This window comes from Euprymna scolopes, chromosome 15, assembly GCF_053919585.1.
Source record: "Euprymna scolopes isolate OS-2025 chromosome 15, ASM5391958v1, whole genome shotgun sequence".
Classification (NCBI taxonomy): Eukaryota; Metazoa; Mollusca; class Cephalopoda; order Sepiida; family Sepiolidae; genus Euprymna; species Euprymna scolopes.
The window spans coordinates 42,229,881-42,248,600 of NC_136496.1; the positions used below are offsets into that span (position 1 = coordinate 42,229,881).

Below are 18,720 nucleotides of genomic sequence, written 5' to 3' on the forward strand. Positions count from 1 at the left end.
GCTTTCACATAATAAAAACTAATGTCGCAATTTGGTGAGCGATGTACTCTTCTCTCATCTACAGTTTCTTTCTTACCAAAACAACATTGCTGTTCTCTCGTCTATCCTCATTTTCATGGTATTAATCGACTGAGCTCCCATCTATGCTCCTCTATAAAACATTCATAGCAAATACTTGTTTTCTACCACTATTTCTAAAACACTTTCTTTTTTCGTCCGTGTATCTAAAGTTAAACAGAACTTCTTTGAAAAATGTTTGTTTCCAAGAAATTCAGATTTGTTGAACACAGTATCACGGGACTGTCTCGCTGTTGTCATTGTCACCATTGTCGATCCGTCCTTTTAATTATTAAAATCCCATATGGGTGCGAACGTGAAACCTGTTGGTTGCGACGTGGATCTGTTATCGACTGTTCTACTAGGACTCCACCTCATCCACGTTATGTCTGTTTCTGTTTAAACAAAATAACTGGACGCGGTAATGTAATAAGTTCAATCCTAATGTAATAAGGACAATCCGTGAATTAGTCAATTCTCTCTCTCTCTCTCTCTCTCTCTCTCTCTCTCTCTCTCTCTCTCTCTCTCTCTCTCTCACACACACACACACAAACTCTCTCTCTCTCTCTCTCTCTCTCCCTCCCTCCCTCGTTCCGGTACAATGGTCGAAACAAATAAAACTCTCGCTCTGATCTGCCTCTGTCTGTGTTTCTCTCTCTTTCTCCCTCCCCCTCTCTCTCTCTCTCTCTCTCTCTCTCTAAACACATTTAGAAAGACACATTTAGAGAGAGAGAAGAAGAAACGAGTAAGAGAGAGAGACAGAGGGAGTGAGAAGCAAATAACTCAGTGCTATTCAGTAATCGCTTTATTTAATGTAGAACGCCGGCCTCCTCTATCAGTAGACGCCATATTGGATAACGGCTTGCATGTTCGGTTTAGTTACCAGAAGTGCATTCTGGAATAAGGGATTCGTCTGATCTAAGCCAATCACAATAGCGGAAATGTTATAAGGAAGAATTTATGCTTTTTCGAATCGACGGACGGGAATTTAAAGTTTAAGAATCATTTGCGAAGGGTGTAACCACAATATCCATACTATGTGTATAAATCCCTGCGGTGTTTATGGGGATCAGTGGCAGGACTTCAACAATAGGGGGACAAATCGGGGCTACTACTTCTCTAGGTTAATGTGATAGTGCTGGTATAGCTCTTCGGAAAGAATCTAGGATTTTATTTAAACAACTTGATGTGTAAGAAAATAATTTATAAAATTACATAAGATAGTGGTTTATAGGCTAGACATAAGAAATTTGTATGTGGCATGTGTCATTGTAAACCTACGGTATTTTTGTCCAGAGGGGAAAAACTGCGCCTCTTTTATTATATACAAGATGCATTATCATTTTATTATATACAAGATTCATTATCATTTTATTATATACAAGATTCATTATCATTTTATCAAACGATACGAACTAGTTGAGAAATAACGTAAGATTCGGATGAATATCATGTATTTGCTCAGTTTTCCTACTATGTTAATCTTTACCTTGTTAACTTCTTAACTTCTTGAACAGTGAAATCTTATTTGACAGCCATTTTTGTCATCTTGTCGATCGTCTGATTTCCTTGTTTGGATGCGTTTTCTGTTCGTAATTCAATAACTAAGACGATTTAATTATTTTCATTTACGATTACTGGCTCCAGCGTGTATCTTACCATGTATCTGCATATTAACAATACAGATATTGGTTTTGTTCCAAGTGGATCGGTTTCATAATGCAGTCATATTTGTTTTCCCTAGGATTAGTAACATTTATATATGTGTGACGTTTCGTCCCTTTGTCATTAGATTTGTTGTTTACCTGAAAGTTCTCTATCTTCGCTTTTATGTAGTTTTATTAACTGTGTTTTTGTGCCTCTATCAGTAGAAGCATCTCGTATATTTTTAGTGCCAATTCCGTAGTTATATTCATGTGTGTCCATGTGTTAGCATCCATTTTCCTCCTATTTTATTTTCCTCATCTATTTGTTTTTCATTTCATTGTCATCTGTATTTACATTAGTGGTCGTCTTGATATTGCTAATTTGTCTCTGTATTTTCTGCTGTATTGTTATAGTCATTTAGTTTTATGGTTCTCGTAATTTGCAATGGACATTAGTGCTTTTCGCCTTCATTTCTGTTTATAGTGTCATCATCGAATGTAGTGCATCGTGCGATGTCATAAATGTCCTGATTTTGCCCAAGTGCTGGTGTTCAACTTTTTTCCTGTAAATAAGGCGTCGCGATAATTTTGTAGGGATATTTCCGAATCATCAATTTCTTTAATTTGGTCTCCACATAAATCCTTGTTTATCTCGATGATTCATTTTTAACTCTCGTTCATTTGTCTATATATTTATACGTTTTACTCTTATCAAGTACTTCGATTGGGTAATATTATTTGTTTCTTTTGTTTTATGTTCTCTTCATGATCTCAAGCAATGACTATTCTCTATTCTTCATTTTCTGTCCTGGCTAAAGGTTATAAGCGGTTTTAATTGCTTTAACTTTACACCTTCTCCCTTAATTTCTACTTTGTCTATTTCATCTGATACTGTAATGTTTCCTATCTCGATACGTGTCGTTTAACATCAACATTTATAACTCGTCTATTGATGGATTCTTTATACCATCAACTAATATCTGGTATCGACGTAGTAAAATAGATTAAAACACAGTGTGATTGACGCTCTTATCAAGACGGACACCTGATAGGTTACACAATGATAACATCGACAATAGATACTGATTTGGCAGCTTCATAGAATAATCAAATCGAGATACAGTAGCACCTAAATAAACAAATTACACCTTAACAAAAAGTTGAAAGATGTAAAGTAGAACAACATGAAACTTATAGAGATATTACATAATTTGCACACAACTCATGAGTAGAGTAATACCAATATTTCAAATGTGAGTAGATCTCTATCTGCCTTACTTTGGGTTAGTCACGTACAGGGCACAAATCTATTAGTTAGAGAATTGCAACATATTCGGCAAGAAATGTGTCGGATTAGCAATGAGTAATACTACAGTTCTCCCTCATATTACCGTTGCTACAATTATTAATACAAAACACGAATTGTTTATGATTTATAAATTAACATATCACGAAATATTAGTTAGAAATCTTGTTGCGGTGTCCAAGTAAAAATAAAAAAAACTTGAACATATCTGCATTCTGTAGAGATTTCGTTTCATGGCCGTTTCATGCAATGCTAACCTATTATTACATTTCACCACTACAGACAATGCAGGAATAGTTAAGAATTATTCACTTGGCTAAATGTGTTTGGGTGCAAGGCTATGTTTTATTAAATAAACCATTCATTATGATTCCAGATTGTTAATAATGTGATACAAGCCACTTTCTATAGAAAATATAGTAAATAGAATAACGCTAAAAATTATTTTAAACATACGTATAAATAGATCTGAAGAAACTATTATTTAAAGGCAATAATAAGTATCCCACTTCCTCTCTCTCGCTCTCTCTCTCTCTCTCTCTCTCTCTATATATATATATATATATATATATATATATATATATATATATTTTTTTTTTTTTTTTTTTTTACTATAATACATTACTTACAGACACTAGTGTTTCACCATTTCGGGAACCTTCAGTGCAGGGTGTCACGATTAACACCAGTCGAACGATTCGATATCGGCAACACGAGACATCTCTGGCTCGATTAGCAAAGACCGTATCCATTCGGCTACTAGTAACCGCATGAAATAACGTTGAATTTAAACATTATAATTTTAAATGTTCTTTACGTCAGTCAGACAGTGATCTAATCGTTATATGATGATCTACGATTGACCGACTTTAATTCGACTGAAAGTGCTCAACGATAAGAAACGAATTTCTTAAAGGGGCTGTCATAATTATGTTTTATTATAATAATTAAATACCTACAAACACTAGTGTTCATCCTCTGGGGAATCTTCAGTGCAGGGTGTCACGATTAACACTAGTCGAACGATTCGAACTCGGCAACACGAGACATCTTTGGCTCGATTAGCAAAGACCGTATCCATTCGGCTACCATTAACCGCGTGAAATAACGTTGAATATAAACATCTTAATTTTAAATGTCCATTTACGTCAGTGAGACAGTTATCTAATCGTTATACGATGATCTATGCATAAGAGCTAAATTGACCGACTTTAATTCAACTGAAAGTGCTCAACGATAAGAAATTAATTTCTTAAAGGGGCTGTGATATATATATATATATATATATATATATATATATATATATATATATATATATATATATACCACGGAGAAAAACATGTTCATATATCTTATCGCGTGCGACCACGCGTGTTTCCAAGCCTGTGCATTTAAAAATCATCGTTGATAACATCGAACGGGCCTTGTTTTTATAGTGGCATTACGCCAGGAGGAATAAGAAATATTTTTAAAAAATGTCTGTCCTAATAAAGACGTGGTTAGGTCGAAAAATTCGATTCATAAGCAAATAGATATTTCTTTTTTAGAAAATGCGTTGAATTAACTTTTTAATCTTACATTTTGAATTGCATTTAAACAACGCTTTTATCACGGAGAAAACATATCTTCATATATCCTTTCATGTGCGACCACGCAAGTCTCCCAGCATGATGACATTTTAAAATCACCGCTGATGACATTTATATAAAAAGTACATTTACATAAAACATGGAAGTTTTTTTGGAAATTTGATGCGTTGTCTGAATTTAAATAAAATAAATAAAAATACGGGTCGGCATTTTTTTCTTTTTGTAACAAAATTTTTTATTACTTGTTCGATACCACTGAAAAGTTTTATTAATTGTTTCAACACCGCTTAAAAGTTTTGTTTCTCGCCATCATCCACTTCGGCCGGTTCACACTTTTCTTCTCCGGCCTCACGCCGGTCAAAGTCAACTATTTCTCGCCTTCTCTATACACATCCATTTTCCTCGACGTCAACTTTTCTTCTACCCTGATCACATGGTGTATGTTTCTCCTTTTTCGTTCTTCTTCTCGCGCACACTCCTAATTTGCATATCTGTTTTTTCGGCTACTGCTGCTGCTAATCTCTTCGCAAGCCAGCCATCCCTCGCTGCTGCTGATATATTTTCACACTACTCATATGCAACAGGTTACACACAGAAATATATTGCTTTTCAATATTTTTCTGTCCAAAAGATTTTCGCATCGTTATGTGTTCCCCAAATCTCGCCCATGATCCATGTAAATTCTGATTTATTAATTCCACGCTACGTCATTTTATTTTAAACTGGTTATCTTGTAGCACGTGATCTTAATTTTCTGAGGCCAAAAATTAAGAGCCCCTTTCGTACACTAGCAAAATATAACCATCTACTGTTTAATTAAATAGTTCAATCTTCTTCGCCCATCTAACATATACACGTACAGGTGAAGTGTACACGGTAACAAACAAGCAATTAACAAGGAAAATAACATTGTATTCAATATTATGGCTATATAGAACAATATATTTGTTAATAATGAAATATTTTAGGTATATAAAAATTTAAAATTACTGTTTCCTATTGGAAATAATGATTTCCGTTTAGCAAAAAGCATTAAATATAGTAGTGAATGTCCTAGCAAACCGCTAGAGTGAGTGTGAAAAGAAAACGTAAGCTAATTGTCTGACTGATGAGTCCGAATGAGGCAAAACTCGAGTCTTGGACTTTCGATTTGTAGGCTTTCATGGATCTCGTAGGCTGCGTTGTTGTCTGGCTGTGGAAATAATGATTTATTCTCTCCTACACATTCTGAATATATATATATATATATATTCAATAAAGTATTCTTGTATTTTATTTAAGGATAATTTTCACAATTATATATGTTTATTTACATTATGGTTTGTACGCAACATGATAATTTTGCTAATTTATTTTGTTACGATTTCTCTTTTAATAATGATATACTATGTGTAATTCTTATATGATAAAACTTAAGTTTTTTATCATCAATATTTTAAGTATAAAAATACTAACGGTTTATTGACTGAATTCTTGCCCCTTACTTTAAAAATAAAATGCGGAAAATGTTGGAATAAGCTAAGATAGCGACATAATTTATTTTTTCGTGTGGCATTAATTATTTCTCCTTTTGATTAACTAGTAAGTTTTTTTTAAATATTTTATGACTTTCAAATAACTATTTTCCTTTTCCACAGTATGCCATTTTAAATCAAAATAAATAAATAATTTATTTTGCTTATGGATAATTATGGGTTAACATTCAACGAAACACGTATAAGACTTACCATATTAACAATAAAGTAATATTTCTGTTAAATAAATGTATTTGTTGCTTTAAAAAGTTTACTAACGAAATATTTATATATAGGTATATACATGTATATATATATCGTTAGTAAACATTCAAAAACGCAAATAGATTTATCTAACACACACACTCTCACACACAGACACGCACACACACACACACACACACATATATATATATATATACAGTGATGATCATATTTATTGGCACGGTAAAATAAAAGTTAAATTTTGTCTAATAAATTCTAAAAAAGGGATTAAATTAAAGAAAATAACAAAGTATATTATGTATTTTTAACTGGCCTTTCCGATGCAGCAATCGGATTTTAGAAAAAATAAATAACAAAGGAACAACAAACATAATTGCAAAAAACCCTTGTTCCAAATTATTGGCACGGCTTTGTTTTTCTTTTAGTATCAGTATAATATCAATCAATTTCCGGTGTACGTGCTTTCTGAACTTTTTTATAGCCATATTATGCTTGTTTAACGCTAATTCAGTGAATAATTTTTTTCAGATAATTTTTAGATACCGATTTATTTAAACTATTATAAGTGACTAAATTATAATTTTCAATCGCCATGGTTAAAACTAAGGAACACAGCGAAGACGTCAGGAAGCTTGTTGTAGCATGCCATACCAATGGGGAGGGCTATGATAAGATTTCAAAGAAGCTAAACCTTCCCAAATCCACTGTTAGAGCCATAATAAACAAGTTCAAATCGCAAGGCCACGTTATGAGTTTAGAGGGTAGAGGGAGAAAAAGGATTCTTTCCCCAAGAGATGAACGGAAAATTGTTCGACAAGTAAAACAAAACCCAAGGATCTCTGTTGGGGAGATTGTTGATGAACAGAGCACCTCTGGAGTGAATGTATCTCGACATACAGTTGGTAGAGTTTTGAAGAGAGCTGGTTTAAAAGCATGTCGTCCGAGAAAGACTCCCTTATTGAAGCCTATGCACCTGAAAGCAAGGCTAGCCTTTGCAAAACGTCATATTGATAAAGATGTTGCATTCTGGAAACGTGTTCTATGGACTGACGAAACGAAAATAGTTATTTGGCCATAATAAAGTGTCTTATATTTACAGAAAATCTGGCGAAGCTTTCCTGCCTAAGAACACCATACCCACAGTGAAGCACGGTGGAGGCAGTTTGATGTTTTGGGGATCATTTGCTGCCTCTGGACCAGGGCGACTTGTTAAGGTCACAGGTAGCATAAAAAAGGAAGATTATGTTAAAATATTGGATGAAAACCTGAAAGACTCTGCTAAAGAGCTCTCACTTGGTCGTCGTTGGTGGTTCATGCAAGATAATGACCCAAAGCATTCGGCTAAACTGACTAAGAAATGGCTTGAGGACAATCATATTAATGTTTTGGAGTGGCCATCACAAAGCCCAGACCTTAATCCAATTGAAAATTTATGGAGAACATTAAAATTGAGGGTAATGCAAAGGAAGCCTAAGAATCTTATTCAATTGGAGGATTATTGTCAGGAAGAGTGGGCTAAAATTACTACTGAAGAGTGCAACAACTTGGTTATAAACTATGAAAAGCGACTGAGGAAGGTAATCAAGGCCAAAGGCTATACAATTGATTATTAAATAAATCGTGCCAATAATTTTGAACAAGGGTTTTTTGCAATTATGTTTGTTGTTCCTTTGTTATTTATTTTTTCTAAAATCCGATTGCTGCATCGGAAAGGCCAGTTAAAAATACATAATATACTTTGTTATTTTCTTTAATTTAATCCCTTTTTTAGAATTTATTAGACAAAATTTAACTTTTATTTTACCGTGCCAATAAATATGATCATCACTGTATATATATATATATATATATATATATATATATATATATATATATATATATATATATATATATATATATATATAAGCTGAATTACCCGATATTGTCAGATTGTATTTGATATATTTGGATATTCCGTCCTCATACATAATTATCTTATTGATTAAACGAAACATTAATTTATAATGGCTTCTTTTTACATCCTCCATGAAGTAGGAGTAGTAAGCGCGTTTCATTTTATAGAAGGCCGGCCAGTGTTCCTAATCCTTTTTCTAGTTTAATCTGTTATCTTTGAGTCCTCTTTTTCTCAAAATATTATGTAAGAGTTACAATTAGAATTTTATATCAGAGTGTATATCTAAAAACTATACAATCCTATTATTTTAACTATTTAATGTACATTATATATATAAAGATGAGATTAGTTATATATTCTGTTAATGCAATAATTAACATTTAGTTTCAAGCAGTGCATATGAGAATACTTGTAAAGTACCCGTTATTTTTTAAAGGCCTCTACATAAAAGAACATTTTGGGTGTAACATCTAATTGGTATGTAAATGAAGACGTTTTTAGGGATTCCAACTGGCCATTAGAAAAGCAATGTGTCTGCAGATTAAGTTCAACAACTTTGAGGCTTTATTCATAGACATGGCAAAATGATTTTTTTGGGGGGAGGGGATCTTAAAGCCTTGAACTGAAATGGCAAGTCAGAAGGAATAAAGGGAATCCGAGGAATTAGCACAGTTACTACTTTTAAATATAATTATTACTTGTTATAATGACTACCATAAGATTGTATTGCTAAACGTGTGCCATCACACAGTTTAGGTGAATCAAGATTTCTTAATAATATAACTGCAGCTCCTTTCTTTAATATCAGGTTATGATGTGGCATTCCAGGCAGTTGTAGTTAATTCTGCAGGAAATTCTACTGCCTGATCTTCATTAATAGCACAATCAATGGATTGGTAACTCTTGCAAAAGATTATAATTGATCAGACCAACAGCATCATTTTTAGGGGCCAAGATTGCTCTCTCACGAAGCTATCCAATATTGCGGAAATTTTTAGTAGTATCTCGGAAAATTCTTGTCATTAGTTCACCAACTGAATTTACCGTCTAGCTATATGGTAATTTTTACAATTGAAGATCTTACTGAACCAATGCCAAAGAAAAGGATATGATTTGAGAAAAGTGCTGCAGACTGATCATCAAATAAATGTGTCCTCATAATAATATTCTCCAAACTTAAAACCAAAAATGTGGTTACCACGTAGTATTTTAGAAGTGCCGGATTTTAATATCACATTTTAAATGAAATGAAAGAATTTGAGATAGAATCAAACGTTCGGTTCCCAAGGACAGCATTTTGTTTGATAGTTAAACCCATTATTGCAAAATAAAACGTTTTGTTAAACCTATCTCTCTTTTTTATATAATTCTAAGGGTAACATATAGTAATATCATAATTAAGTATTAATAATGTAAAGTTCTGGTGAAGGATGATTTCGGAATGCGATGTAAAAAGAATAGATTTATACTTACAATCTTCTTATTAGTTAGCAACTGCCGCTTAGCACTTCTACCGGCGCGGGGTGAATGAACATAAGCGTTATGAAATTTAATGTTCTTGAGGAAATTCAAATTTTATTGAATATCGTTTAAAAAATAATTGGCAATAGCACTTCTGTTCATATTTAAATAATTCCTTTTATATCAATCTTTCATTGGTTGATTTGTGGCGGTTTTTGGATTGTAAATGTCGACTTTTGTAGGTTATCGAGTATGCTGATGCGTATATCACAGTTAAAGCTCATACCTCGTTTACCAGATATGAAAACACATAATATTCAACGTAAAATCTAATGTAATCCCTGGCAGCCATTTTGTTTCACAACTAGGTAGTTAGAGATGTGCATGCGTGTAACTGAAACAGACGACAAAACAAATATTTTTGCACCTCCCCCAATGGAAAAGATGGTGTGTTTATTTCGAAAGCTGTTCTTAACACGTGAAGGTTGGAGGTGTTTATTCCGAAAGTCCTTCTTAACATGAGACGGTTGAGGGTATTTATTTCGAAAACCGTTCATAACATGGGGAAGTTAGGGATGTTTATTCTGAAAAGCCGTTACGCATGCGCATTACTAATTCCTGGATTGTGAAAAAAATGGCTGCCAGGGACTACATTTGCTTTTACGCTGTATAACAAATTTTTTCATCACTTGCAAACTACTTATCAGCACAAAATTTTACTTGTTTTGTTTTTGTTTTTTTCTGATGTGAAAGTACGAAATGGTGTGCTTTTTTTTTTTTCACTAATTTGTTTTCTTTTCTTCCTCTTCTAAATTGTCGTCCGCTAGTTTGAATTTTCAACTCGCGCGAACGCGCGTCGCTTTTAAAACCATCGCGCTATGATGTCATTGGCTCAGCTTTATGTTATGTCAGACGGCTTAATTTCCTCGGTGACCCTCGACTCACTCCAGCTGTTGACGTCATATTTCGGGGAAAGCTGTTGACGTCATATTTCAGGGGCGCTGAATTATGTCTGGATCACTCTCTGCATGAGTACCCATTTTTGATACAAAAAAGAAAAATGAAAAAATAGAAAAAATAAAAAAGTAGAATTTAACAGAAGCTATCGTAAACAATATTTCTTTTAATAGATCTATATATACATGTATATATATAGATACACACACACACACATATATATATGTGTGTGTGTGTGTGTGTGTGTGTGTGTGTGTGTGTGTGTGTGTGTGTGTGTGTGTGTGTGCGTGCGTGTATGTGTGTGTGTGCAAACACATGGATATATAAAATCAAACAATAGAGTTTTGCTCGGATAAACTAACATATTCAAACGAATTGATCTGAAAGAAAACGATCAAACATCTTGGTTGATTTTTGTTTATAAAGTGTTAAATAATTATAGTATCTTTCCTGCATTCTCTCACCACTCGTTGTTTGAAGTATCATACCTTTTATACTCGCGGATTTTATATTCGTGCATACAAAGGAACAATTCGCTTAATTTGTCTCCTGTTTAAAAAGTAAATATATTTTTAACCGTTTTAAATGTGTTTTTAACATGTTTTATTAATTCGCTGTTCTTAGCACACCGCTCGACATTGCCCAGTCATAAAATACGCTTAAATATGATATTTTGATTAATGCAGATTTCGTATTTATTATTGTATTGAACCCAATATGTAATAGTGATTTAAAAAGTTTTTTAAAAAAATGACTCGTGCGTCACCAGCGAGGATCGAAACCAAAACGTTTCGCTTACGATTAACTTTATCCTTTGAGGTTCATGCTAGAGCTTTTAAAACATGTTTTCTGCAAGGTTAAAAATTAAAACATGAACCAACAGCTATATTTACGCATGCATATTCGATCTTCACGTGGCAAATTCCATTGTTTTTTGTTTTTTTTATTTTCACACTTTTGCACCGGAAAAAAAACACATGTTTCGCATGGGTTCGAATACTTTATATATTAGGATTCATGCCTGTAGACCGAAACCTTACAAATTAGTTTGATAGGCTGAATGTTTTAAACAAATATATATAAGCATACATATGAATAGAAAGAAGTTTGTGTTTACTGTAACCTTTTTACGCAAATATTACGCAAGGATAAATCATGTAGAATATATGCATGAACATAATTACACGTAATAGTTAACTAAATATGATCATCCCATAAGAAAACCGAATATATATATATATATATATATATATATATATATATATATTAATTGAAGTGAATTTTTAAAAGAATATACAAATTGACTAGATCTTTTGCAAATGAATGCAATTCTACGACCCACTGTATTTTCTTTTTAAATAATTAGAAAAAGGGTTTAAATATGTATATCAATGCAAATATATATATATATATATATATATATATATATGTATATATATATATATATATATATGTATATATATATATATATATATATATATATATATATATATATATATATATATATATATATATGGAATATAAATGTTAAATAAGGACTATATCCACAGGTTCATATTTTCATTTCTAGTGTGAGCTGGTGCAAGCACGTGGTTATATGTGCGAAGAACATGAAGTGGAAACTGAAGATGGTTACATTCTAACATTGCATCGCATCCCCGGTTGGCTCAGGAGTAATTGTATGATGAACGATAAAGTGATCATATTACAACACAGTTTCCTTGGTGCATCGACCAACTTCATAATCAATTCGCCAAAACAATCTCTAGGTAAGTGAAATCTATATATTCGGTATGTTTTCATTAAATATTTGTTTTAGCTTTTGCTTCTTTGATGTGACATTTGAATTAGTTTAAATTTGATTTCCATGTAATCTATATATCTGTAAGAGTGAAAATGTTTGTGTCTGTCTGTTTGTGTACACTTTTCTGCCAAATAACTCTATCAATTTTCGGTCTACAGACTCGAGATTGGACATAAGGTGCATTGAGATTTGGGAAAATCTTTTAAATTAATTTCGGACAGAAAGTTTGCTGATAAGAGGTCAAATTTTAATGATTTGACCTTTGAGAACTCTATTAAACTCCTCCGCCAATTTTGGGTCTAAACAATTGAAATTTTAGATAAGGGGTGTCTTGGACATGGATCTAACTTTATAATTTAATTTGAGCCCAAAACAATAAATGTTAAGGGGTCAAAGTTTTTTTTTTAAAAAGTGACCTATTTGTCTCTTCCGAATTTTTGGTCGAAACTTTTGAAATTTTAATAAAGTGTATTCGAACATAAGGCCAGCGTTTTAATCTTTTTCTTGCTGAAAATTTAACTTCCAAGGGGTCAAAGTTAAAAAGATTTGACCTCTGCGGTCTCTAGCAAACTATTAAGCCAATTTTGGGGCTAAACATTTGAAATTTTACATACATTTAGACATGCAGCAAGCTTTTTAATCAGTTTTTGAGCGAAAATTTGGCTGGCAGCAGGTCAAAGTTTACAGAGTTTACCTTTGAAGACTCTACCAAAGTCGTCCGCTAATTTTGGGTCTAAACACTTTAAATTTTAAACGTAGGTCACTTTGACATGAGTCAAGCATTTTAATTTAATTTGAGACCAAAATAATAAATGTTAAAGAGTCAAAATTGAGATCAAAGTTAAAAAAATTGACGTGTACGGTCTCTACCAACTTTTCTTTATGGTAGTTACGGAAGCCTATAATATTGAAAATCATTACCGTACATATCTACACTTTTTAATATATACATATACACATAAAGTTATGAACAGTACATAGGGCCCGAGCAAAGCCTGGTGGAACTGCTAGTACAAAATATAGAAGCTTTATGTCAGAGAATACCAAACTTAACTACTGTTGCCCAACAGATATGTTCAGCTCACTATAATGAAGACTGAATTGTACGATACATTAGCAGGGACCGGGTGTTGTCTGGTTTTGAGTGCAGATCAACAAATGTTCCACCCTTCCACAATTTTATTTTCATCTAAATCCATGAAATCGGAAATGTTTAATCAAATCGATTGATTGCCTTCCCTAGCTACGGACACTCTCTGCAGTCTACCTCGCAGTGACTTAGTCCACAATATGTTGTAATCTAAATAATAATGTAGAGAACTTACTGTTGATTTTATAAAATTATCTGGAAATAAACATTCATTTCAAGCGTGTCACTGTCATATAAAAGAATGTAGTTGATTTTATAGCTTTTGTTGTGAGAAAATTTCTGAAATGAATTTCTGATGTTAGGTTTTATAAATGTGTTAATTTTCGTCAAATCAGATTTTTCTTAAATCATAGTTTCGAGTATTGATTTTTGATACTTACCGGACGCATTCCGATACAAAATATACAAAAGAAAACTCCCAAATCCATTCTTGTGCAATTTTTAATAAGTCGGTCCAGTTTGTTTTTAATCTATAGGGAAAGAACTCTCATCCGTACACACAGACAAATTCCTTATATATATATATATATATATATATATATATATATATATATATATATATATATATATAGGGATGGCGTGAACGACAGTAAGGGGGTGGGCACAAAAATAAGCATTAAAAATAAAAACAAAAAGAGAAACACAACTGCATTAAGTGATTTGATTAGGGAACTTAGCAGAAATAATGAAATTTTTGAATTAAAATGGTCAGTAGTGGACAGGGGGAGGAAGTACAGTCCTGGGAAATGAAATGTTTATTGGAAGCGTTCTACATTGTGAATTCCAAAACGAAATTTTGAATAAAAGACTTGATGCCATACAGGGATGTCTTCACAGAAATAGATTTCTGCTATCACGCCTTAAATGTTACTGAGGCATAATTTTTTTTTATTTTTTTACAATAATAAAGATCATTAGATGCTAGGATTAAATTTTAATGTAGAGTTAAATAGCTAGAATTGTTACAAATGAATGATACAAATCCCACATGCGAATAAAACTTCCATTCTTCTTAACCGGATAGGAAATATAAATACAGCTCAGCTAAGAATGTTTTTTCTCCATAACGGTGAGCATCCTTGTATTCAATCATAGAAGTATGGACGCTGAAATAAGGGTTACCCTATTCCAATCAATTAAAAAAAACTTAGCAATTAAACCAGTTATTATCAAAAAAGAAAAATAAATTAGCAATTTGGAGGTTGCAAAATTTATGTAAATATAATTTCATCAGATTTTGTCATCCTACACCCCAAGTTGGTAGAATCCATAGTGACTTACTTATTTACCTACAGCAATCCCTGTTCTAAATGTTATTACCCATAAATGCAGGAGTACACATCCTCCCAGAGGAGTAAAACACACTTGTAACCATGAGTGGTTTTGCTGTCAGAATAATAACTAGAGAATATATATTTTATTTATTTAGACACCCAAAAATACAACGCATGAATTAAGTGATTAGTAACAGAGGCGGTTAAACCCCATGGGTTAAGACCATTCTTTGAGATCAAAACAAAATTTATGTACTTAATTGGTTAAGTAAGCCATCGTAGCAAGTTCTGGACCTGTCTGATTAAGTTAAATCAATTATTAAATTAATTATTAAATCATAGACGCCTTCTAGTAATCAATGAACCAAAAATATCAAACGGCCTGAATTACCCCCCTTTGACCATTACAGGATACAAATCGACCCAATTTCAAAAAAGATTAACTAACAATACTTAACAATATAATTGGATTATCTCCCTTCATTTTATCCTACTTAACGATATGAAAACATTTTTCAAGTAGAATAACAATGAATCTTAAAACATTAAATAACAATAAATAGATTAAAATACTTCACCCGTAATATTATACAAGGATTTTTATATATCTTTAATATATCCATTTTATTTACTCTCGTATTCAATTAAACTTTAAAACTAAAAGGGTCTTAAATCCGAACACAAATATAACGATAATCTATAAACATTACGTGCCACTAATACAAAACTAAAACTAACCGTAACATTTTTGAAAGGCTGTTACGACCATGATATCGAAACAAAAATTTTACAAATTAAGTATTGGATAACAAAGAAATAAGAAGATCTAATTTAGGAACCCAACGAATGGGATATATATTTTAAAAAACTTTTTAAATGTCTTAGGGCTCTCTGTAGCAACTTGTCATTACTCTACTATTAAATAAGGATACGAAAATTAGGCGATATATTAATATTTAAATGGGAGTTTCCGTAACTACAACAAAGGTAGATGTTTCTAGCATGCCTTTCTAGCTAGGGATTTCCTCTTCTTTCCTTCTCTTCAAAAAATGCTCCATTGCCAAAAGTGTGCTTATTCATAAAGTCTGAACAAATGCTGGTTTTGAAAATTTTCAAACGACATAATGCTTGAAATTGTCGAACTGGACATAGAAACAATTGTAACGTAAATTGAAATACACTTTTTGTTGTCTTGTTTTTGTTTACACAGTATATTAATGCTCAATTATAAAATTTGATAATTTTGTAGCTTACTCCTTAAGTCAACCATTTTTGGCTTAAAACTCATTGGTATATGAAAATTTACTGAATTTCACGAACTCAGTATAATTACATATAAGTATATATATATATATATATATATATATATATGTATATATATATATATATATATATATATATATATATATATATATATAAAATTCATGAGGGTTTTGTTAAACATGAAAAGCGATGTTACTTTTTTTGTATTTAATATTTTATTGTTATTTTTTTATATTTCAAGCGGACCTCCGCTTTTGGTCACAAAAAAGTATCGAAATGAAAAAGAAAAAGAAAACCGTTGAAAGAATGGAGATTTGTAGCGTGGACAGCAATCATTTTCGAAAAAGTTCACGTGAATTATTTAAGCCGTTTGTGGAAGAAGAGTATGTGTTTTAATATTTTTTGAATGTTGCAACGTAAAAGCGTTTAATTCAAACGGCAAAAATGAGACGCAATTTATTTCAATATGTATAATGGAATTGAAATGAAATTGTTAAACGGTAAAATTAATGTAATTATTAGTTATGAATAATAATAATAATAATAATAATAATAATAATAAAATCAATAAATTAATATTAGTTACTAATTAAATGAGAAGGCATAGAAAATATCACCCTTAGCTAACACCTTTTGCGTCAAAATTCCTATTCGCGCACTAAATTCTATCTAATGGCCTGATTTTTGTGATTTTCCTTATCTCTCATCAGAGCTTCCAAGATTCAGCAAAGATATCCCACATTCATGCGTCTCTAAAAAAATACAAATTTATATCTTCCTACGTACTTACGGTATATTTTACCTTTCTCTCACTTCATTATCCTACATGTGATTAGCCTTTGGACTTTCATAGCCCTTTTTTTCATGAGGATTCTCGTATCCTTCCAACGCTTGTCTTTTTAAATTATTGTGCCGAGACTTATCCTCTGCTCAAAATCATTACATGCGGCATGCTTTAAAAGCACACAATATCGCAGGTTCTCATCTGTATTATTATAATTAGGGGCACCTCTAGTTCTTATCATCTCCCTACCAAGTTACTCTTCTTGGGAAAAATGTTATGGGCATCATAAAAAAATTGTCAAATAAAATTCTTTCTTTCGGCTTATCACATCTGAAAACTCTCAAAATACCAGTTTACGTAATTTATCTTGTCCCCTCTCTAAAATTCTAACTGATTTCTAAGCCTACCATTCGTCTTAAATTATTGTTTCCTATTTTACTTATTTTCCTATTGCTTGTTTCTTTGGATTTTAATGTATATTTAATTAAAACTTGGAATTCCTGATGTGAAATACAATAACATGCATTTAAGACAATTTACAATATTTGTTCAACATAACATTTTCAAAACAAAATACATCATTAATATATTTTACTAGATTTACACAAAACTATATCAACAGTTATAACTTTTTTTCATTGAAGAAAAAAAATTTATATATATATAGTTTCTGGCCGTTGCAACTCTCAAAAGTCCGGGACGGCAACATGTAAATATTTCTTCACCTGATCTTTCTGAAGTATCGCTCGAAAAATTGATCTAATAAAAATTCATTGTATAAAATGAGATTTTGTATTATTCCAATCAAACAAATAAGAAATAAATAAGAAAAAGATATAGACATTTATATATTTTCGTATGGAATTTGATACACACGATTACATATATTTATGTATGGGTGTGTATGAATTGCGTTGCTTTTTTAAGACACAATTTGCTATAGCATATATGATATATTCTCTTCGTCAACTATCAACCACAAAAGTCATTTTGATAGGTAAGATGTTGCATGCCATCTCTAGCATCACTAGCAGTCTTTATCAATAGACATGGTATTACAATAATGTTTGTTCAATATTTGCAGATTCGCAATATCCTATGAGAACGCGTTCACAGTCAGACTTCATGATCTCACGTGAATCCATCGTGGTTAACGTAGTCTGTTGGAGAATATTAGCAGTTAATAATTAAAGAATAACAGTTTAAATGTGTGCGTTTTGTAGCTATATAGCACAAATGAGGTGACTATCTACTTCAACATCATTTCGATGCAGATAAATCATAAAAATGTCATCTGAAGTCTAAGAGAAGTATATTTAGTAGATAGTTCTGCCATTTATTTTTTCATAATGATCTGTAAAATTACCAATATAACGTTGGGATAGTTGGTTGTTAAGTTTGGCGACATGGCAACCGATTGTAAGGTTTTATTTGAGAAAACATGCATGTGTTTCTATATGATTTTTTGTAGGTTTATTAGCCTGGTTGATGAACATTTTGTAAATAAATAGTCAGTAAACTATTTTATTTCTTTCAAACCATACTCGAAATGTTAAAATATACTGCCACTTTGATTGAATGTAGACCTTGGTGTAGTGGTAATAAATGGAAGCTTATATCCACTAAACCTCTTGAATTTAGGCAGTACCACCGGACACAATTTTGTGCCGTACTTAAGATGGTTGGAAGGTACTTAGTAGTTTATCATTCAATCTTGAGATATAATGCATACTCAGTGTAAGAGTATCCCTGCGTGTAATTGTGAAGCAAAATTGCGCAATTCCTAACCAAATTTC

The 18,720-nt window shown here is 32.0% G+C and overlaps 1 protein-coding gene across 1 annotated transcript in view; it reads left to right on the plus strand.

Annotated features, from left to right (window-relative positions):
- LOC145294233 (gastric triacylglycerol lipase-like) overlaps positions 1–18,720 on the plus strand; it is an 81,471-nt gene that overhangs the window by 11,670 nt on the left and 51,081 nt on the right. Inside the window, exon 2 of the mRNA XM_080141339.1 lies at positions 12,220–12,418. Within this exon, the coding sequence (XP_079997465.1) occupies positions 12,220–12,418 (199 nt within the window). The remainder of the gene's footprint in view (positions 1–12,219; positions 12,419–18,720) is intronic.